Below are 7,500 nucleotides of genomic sequence, written 5' to 3'. Positions count from 1 at the left end.
CGGCTCACGCCGGCTATGCGGAAGGACGGAGGTAGGCGGGATGTTTACATCCTGCTCATCTTCGCCCCTCCACTTCTATTGGCCGTCTGCTGTGTGACGTCGCTGTGACGCCACATGACCCGCCCCCTTAGGAAGGAGGCGGGTCACCGGCCAGAGCGATGTTGCAGGGCAGGTGAGTGCGTGTGACGCTGCCGTAGCGATAATGTTCGCTACGGCAGCTATCACAAGATATCGTTGCTGCGACGGGGGCGGGGACTATCGCGCTCGGCATCGCAAGCATCAGCTTGCAATGTCGTAGTGTGCAAAGTACCCCTAAGACTTGGCGTTCAGCACTCCATGTGTTTGTGTCTCTATTACTGGTTGTGTAGTACAATTCCTCTTGTATGTGGGGGGTCTCAGCACTGGACTCCCCACCCTTGGCACACCCAACCTCCAAAATGCTCAGGTTAATCTGAACTTTTGTAAGTTGTGGAAAGGGAACCATCGCAGCCAGTAGTTGAGTATAGTTAGGAAACTAACATCACATCACATAAATGTAAAGCAGGTTATGTTTGTGCAAGTAACTCTAGGCCAGTGTGGTAGTGTCCTAATGAAGAAACTTTACCCTTCTGAAACTCCATTGAAGGCCACACCATGAGCAAACCGGTCTCTTACTCTGCACTGACAAGAGGAAAACCCCCAAAATAGCTGTGTGTAAATGGAGATTGTGGTTCGGCTTTAGACCCCATCGCGTGGAGACACTCTTTAAAAGGCTCAACAGTGACTACTATTACTATCTCCAATAGGGGACACTAGAGACCCTGTGCTCTTCCTCTGAAGAGGCTAGATGCCAGATTCCTACAAGACAAAGAGGGCAAGACTACGAAACCCTTGACACGGACCGACCAGCGATATGATCGGTAAACATACAGACTGCCATGGTTCTTGGCAGCAAGAGTGTGTACACAGGATGATATAATGCCAACGATGATATTTTGTGCTGCACAAAAGATCTTTTTGCGTTTTGTTTGCTCTTTAGGTGATCATGTGCCTATTCACACTAAGATTATGGTGGCTGAGTGTTGTCAAGATTGCACGTTCACGATTATCTTGCAGAGTAAATGCAGCATACAGGCGTCCATACACCTTTGATAAATCCAGGTCTCCTGTCGCCTCTAGGCTCATGAACGCTCCGCTCGAGAGAGCGCTCACATGCTCCTTAAGGAAACAGAGCAGTAAGTGCAGAACAAAAAGATTAAGCAAAGGCCCCATATGCATTAAATGGTTGGCTGATCCCACTGCAATAGTTAGGTTCTGTCTTCTCTAATGTACGGGGGTCTTTAGATGATCTTTTCGCTAATATTTTCAGTATTTGAGATAACCTGACAGTATCATCCTACAATAAAACCTTATAGATGTCTCCTGCTTATCTTTTAGTAGTTTATAGAAGGGTCTTCCTGTAGGTACCGAACATACCATGCATCTCCATACAGAAGAACATTGAGCAGAAAGATGTGGCCGCCATTATGTTACTCAATGTGCCACAAAAACCCACCCTGGAGACTTAAAATTTGGTGAGGGCTCAACTTGTCCTTTGACATTCTACATTTACTATGTTCATGATTAGACGTAGAAATATATTGCATAGTGGGAATGTGAGTGATTTACACCGAGGCATCGGCCTGCTACATCGCGTAATAAATCTGCTTCTTCAGGACTCACATCTGCAGTTATTACTTTCTAGAAGAAAGCAGAGAGTCAATATCTTGAATGGCTTTTGATGTCTTCGCCAGAATAGCCTGTATATTAATTTCACTGATGCCTTCTCGCCCTCCATCATCGTTATCCGGCCGGCTGGGAAGTGTAATATTTTTGTGGCTGTGTGCGCTGCTGTTCTCCGATAGAACTGGATGTATGCGTTAAGGAATACAATGAGGAGACAGTAATGTTATCCTGGGCTGCAAAACGAAAATGTAATGGCTACAATAACATTTCCTATAAAGCCGATCTGTCAGCAGGACTCACAATACATTACACAGATTCCCCGCCTGATAGTAAAATAAGAATCAGCTCCCTCAGTCTCCGGCTGGACTCCGGACACGCTCATTTCAATACCAATACCAATAATACAGCCAATCTGCCAGCAGCCACAGTAGGAGAAGAGACATTTATGAGGTAAGCAGTTTGTATTGGGAAATCTAATTTATAAAGCTCAGTGTGTGTGTGTGTGTGTGTGTGTGTGTGTGTGTGTGTGTGTGTGTGTGTGTGTGTGTGTGTGTGTGTGTGTGTGTGTGTGTGTGTGTGTGTGTGTGTGTGTGTGTGTGTGTGTGTGTGTGTGTGTGTCCACTAAAGGAGTTTGCACTGTCGCATTTACAATCATGAAATTTTGCACAGACGCCTCATGTGACCCAGGGAACGTCATAGATTATGTTTTGACGGGAAATTTTAACCCCGCGCTTTACAGTTACTCTCAAAAATCCTGCCTCCATTAAACTGAATAGAGGTGGGAGCTGCAGGCTACTAATAGCAACTGTCAGTGGTTGCTATAAGAACAAAATAAACTGTTAGTATAAGAAGCTTATGTGTGAGGTAATATAAAGTCGGTGGTGAGATGGATAGAGAGAGGCAAAGAGACAGCCCGGGCAAAGAGACCGGGAAAGAGAGAGACAGACACAGAGATGGCGACAGATACAGAGAGATAGAAACAGACAGACAGAGACATAGACACAGGCAGACAAAAAGGCACAGACAGAGAGACAGACAGCGACACACAGACAGATCCTGGGAGAGAGACAGTTACTATCCCAGGCAACGCCCGGGTACTAAAGCTAGTCTGCTATAAAAGGGACTGGGACCTTTATGGTGAATCCACAGGATAGATGCAGGTTCTGCTGGCGGGAATGGGGCCTTCATCAGGATAGCGCTGGATATTCATACGAGTTTCTCGACATTTATTTGTGCGGAGGTTCTGAAAATCCCCATATGAGCGAAGATAGAGCGCAGCACATGTACGGCCCGAGACACATGTGCTGGAAATAGCGTCTATTCCATGGATGTGCCATAAATGTCCGAAATAATTGTTTAACCCCTTCATCCCCTGGCAATTTTCAATTTTTCCCTCCCCTTCTTTCAAGAGCCATGTCACGCTGTACTCTAAGATGTACAATAGCAGTGCAACGCAGTAATGTGGGACTGAGAGGATTCCTGAAACTATCTGAGAAGGTAGTTAGCTGGTAAACCACTAGGGGGCGTAAAAGTGGAGGAAACGTATGAGCATGGAATTCCCTAGCAGAGGTAATACTAGTCAAGCCCACCAGATGGCAGTAGAATCGTCAGAAAGCCGTGTCACAACATGAGGTCTTGTAAGTACACAAGGGCAAAGTCTAAACGTAGTCAGAGGGAAGCAAATAGTCAGTAGCCGGGAAATCAGAGCCTAGAGGCGAGGGGGAGTGGGAAGACAAGACAGAATAAAGGTAAACAGATAAGGAACGAACAGGGAGACAGCAGGAGAGACACTGATGGAAACAGACAACAGAGGAGGTTAACAGGTCAGGTGAACACGGAGGTCAGGAGGTGGCAGGGCAGACAACAGGTCACTCAAGAGCAGAACACAGCAGAGCCAGAAGAATCACTGGCGAAGTCCAAGAGAAACAGTACCCTAATAAGCGGCCTGACCTCCAGAACAAGGCAGAAAGGATTAACCCCTAACGTGACTTGCATCAGAAGTGAAACTAAAAAAAAAGGCTCGGCTCCAGCTGAGCCAGGAGTCAATTATGACAAGCCATAACGTTTTTACTTTTCCCGTCAATATTGCAATGAGCGCTTTGTTTTTTGCGGACGTGTTGTACTTTTCAGCTGCACCAATGATTCTACCACATACGAAAAACTGGGGGGGAAAAAAAAAAATCAAAGTGTGGTGAAATTGCAAATTAAAAAGTGCAATTACCATATAGTGTAATACCCAAAAAACAGACTTGGCAGTATTCCCCAGGTCAGCATGAGTTCGTAGATACAAAACATGTAGTTTTACTTATATCTAAAGAGGTGGTAAGAAAAATTCAAAAAATTTGTAAAAAAAAAAAAATAAATTGCACTTTTGGTGCCATTTTCCGTGACACGTAGTGTTCTCATTTTTTGGGATCTGGGGCTCGGTGATGGTTTATTTTTTGCGTCTTGAGCTGATGTTTTTAATTGTACTTTTTGTGTAGATGCGATGTTTCGATCACCTATTAATGCATTTTAATGCAATGTTGCTGTGACCAAAAACAAGCGTAATTTAGGCATTTGGAAACATTTTTTCTCACTACACCCTTTACCGATCAGATTAATTGATTTTATATTTTGATAAATCAGGCATTTCTGAACACAGCGATACCAAACGTGTTTTTTTTTATTGTTTTATTCTCAATGAGGCAAAAGGGTGCGGGCGATTTGAACTTTCAGGGGTTTTTTTTTCATTTTTTTCAACTTTTTTTTTTTTTTTATTATTGCTTTTACTAGTCCCCCTAGTGGACTTTATGCCTGCAGTGTCTGATCACTTCCCTTGATCAGAGTGATGCTTCCGTTACAGTAAATGAGTCAAGACAGCAACAGATGTCTTCATCATCTGACCTTGCGCTGTCATGGCAATTCATTGGCGCCCCCGTGATGATGGTGTAGAACAGTGTGATCATCGCCGGTGCGAGTTAGATCGCACTGTCAGAATTTGACAGCGCGATCTAGGGTTAACAAACAGGCGCACTTGGATCTCAGATCAGCATACATGAGCGGGGATGACCGCAGGCTCGCTCACGGTTACCGGAGGGAGGTGACCTAACACATACATACATACATATATATATATACACATACATATATACATATATATATATATACACATACATATATACACACACACACATATATATACACACACACACATATATATATATATATTGTCCATACTGCATATACCTTGCACTTAACTTGTCAAGAGCTCTGGAATTTTTTATTCTTAGATAATAAGGTCAGAGAAAAAAAAAAAAAAAAACAACTTTTGTTGCCCTTGGAGTCATTCTGCCTTGCTGGATCCTTCTTCATCTTGTTCTACATATCTTGGAAGTCTCCCACTTCAGGTCCGTGCAATAAGGAGAACAAGGACGCCGGGGCTTGAGCTCTGACAGGTGAGCTGGTCTACAACCTTTATTTCAAAATATAAAATTATATATATCTATATCTATAGATTATATATATAGATATATATATGTATATATAGATATATATATGTATATATAGATATATATATGTATATATAGATATATATATGTATATATAGATATATATATGTATATATAGATATATATATGTATATATAGATATATATATGTAGATATAGATATATATATGTAGATATATATATGTATATATATATGTATATATAGATATGTATGTATGTATGTATGTATGTATGTATGTATGTATGTATGTATGTATGTATGTGTGTGTGTGTGTATATATACATACATACACACAGGGCTGTGGAGTCGGTAAGCCAAACCTTCGACTCCGACTCCGACTCCGACTCCTCAAATTCTCTTGCACCGACTCCGACTCCGGCTCCGACTCCGGCTCCGACTCCGGCTCCGACTCCTACATATATTGCTTATAGTTAGGTGAAAAATTTATTGTAGTACATGAATATGTGTATGTGAACACTAGACATTTAATAATTTTTATGATACAATAATCAAGATATTTGGATAGAACATAAAATATATTTATTGGATACAACTTTAGAACACAAAAAACTGTAATAAATTGTAAATATGTAATACACTATGTAATATACAGTAGATTACATATATATCTTGTGTGTGTATATACACTGTGTATATATATATAATATTACATATTTACAATTTATTAGTTTTTTGTGTTCTAAAGTTGTATCCAATAAATATTTTATGTTCTATCCAAATATCTTGATTATTGTATCATAAAAACAATTAAATGTCTGATGTTCACATTATACTACAATAAATTTTTCACTTAAATATAAGCATTATACTAAATGTTATTATTTAGTAAAATATTCAGCACATTCTGCATTGCACTCCTGTCCCCAATTTATTATATATTTTAGGAGTCGGAGTCGGTGCATTTTATACCGACTCCAACTCCGACTCCGACTCCACCAAAATGAGCTCCGACTCCGACTCCGACTCCACGACTCCACAGCCCTGACTAACACATTATATATATATATATATATATACTATTCTCCTTAAGGAGACTTTGCAAGCCAGTCTGGCTGCCAGGTAAGGGGACTTATAGCTGCAATGCCCCTAAAATTCCACGGGGGAACACTATTCTCCTTAAGGAGACTTTGCAAGCCAGTCTGGCTGCCAGGTAAGGGGACTTATAGCTGCAATGCCCCTCTGGGAAATATTCAAATTGTCTCTCCAGTAAAGGAGACAAACTCTAGCACAGCGCCACCTATTGGAAGTAGCGATCCTAAAAGTCACAAGTGGATTTTCGACAATCCTTTGCAATATGACTCAGGATATATAAGCCAGATCAGAATCCCAATTTGCAGACACGGTGTTTCGGGGTGCTTGCCCCTCGTCAGTGCAAAGTATGGGGGTGTCTGATCTGGCTCATGAGAAAGCTATGTGGGGACCACGGGGGAACACTATTCTCCTTAAGGAGACTTTGCAAGCCAGTCTGGCTGCCAGGTAAGGGGACTTATAGCTGCAATGCCCCTAAAATTCCACGGGGGAACACTATTCTCCTTAAGGAGACTTTGCAAGCCAGTCTGGCTGCCAGGTAAGGGGACTTATAGCTGCAATGCCCCTCTGGGAAATATTCAAATTGTCTCTCCAGTAAAGGAGACAAACTCTAGCACAGCGCCACCTATTGGAAGTAGCGATCCTAAAAGTCACAAGTGGATTTTCGACAATCCTTTGCAATATGACTCAGGATATATAAGCCAGATCAGAATCCCAATTTGCAGACACGGTGTTTCGGGGTGCTTGCCCCTCGTCAGTGCAAAGTATGGGGGTGTCTGATCTGGCTCATGAGAAAGCTATGTGGGGACCACGGGGGAACACTATTCTCCTTAAGGAGACTTTGCAAGCCAGTCTGGCTGCCAGGTAAGGGGACTTATAGCTGCAATGCCCCTAAAATTCCACGGGGGAACACTATTCTCCTTAAGGAGACTTTGCAAGCCAGTCTGGCTGCCAGGTAAGGGGACTTATAGCTGCAATGCCCCTCTGGGAAATATTCAAATTGTCTCTCCAGTAAAGGAGACAAACTCTAGCACAGCGCCACCTATTGGAAGTAGCGATCCTAAAAGTCACAAGTGGATTTTCGACAATCCTTTGCAATATGACTCAGGATATATAAGCCAGATCAGAATCCCAATTTGCAGACACGGTGTTTCGGGGTGCTTGCCCCTCGTCAGTGCAAAGTATGGGGGTGTCTGATCTGGCTCATGAGAAAGCTATGTGGGGACCACGGGGGAACACTATTCTCCTTAAGGAG

At 42.5% G+C, this 7,500-nt stretch overlaps 1 protein-coding gene across 1 annotated transcript in view; it reads right to left on the bottom strand.

Annotated features, from left to right (window-relative positions):
* Positions 1 to 7,500, bottom strand: part of C1H5orf34 (chromosome 1 C5orf34 homolog) — a 107,859-nt gene that overhangs the window by 1,312 nt on the left and 99,047 nt on the right. The window contains exon 12 of the mRNA XM_075326789.1: positions 1 to 1,885. This exon is cut by the window's left edge and continues 1,312 nt beyond it. Coding sequence (XP_075182904.1) covers positions 1,713 to 1,885 — 173 coding nt within the window. The 3' untranslated portion in view covers positions 1 to 1,712. The remainder of the gene's footprint in view (positions 1,886 to 7,500) is intronic.

The sequence above is a fragment of the Anomaloglossus baeobatrachus genome, chromosome 1 (assembly GCF_048569485.1).
Source record: "Anomaloglossus baeobatrachus isolate aAnoBae1 chromosome 1, aAnoBae1.hap1, whole genome shotgun sequence".
NCBI lineage: Eukaryota > Metazoa > Chordata > Amphibia > Anura > Aromobatidae > Anomaloglossus > Anomaloglossus baeobatrachus.
The sequence above is the reverse complement of the archived record's forward strand: the minus strand, read 5'-3'. Positions and strand labels throughout refer to the sequence as shown.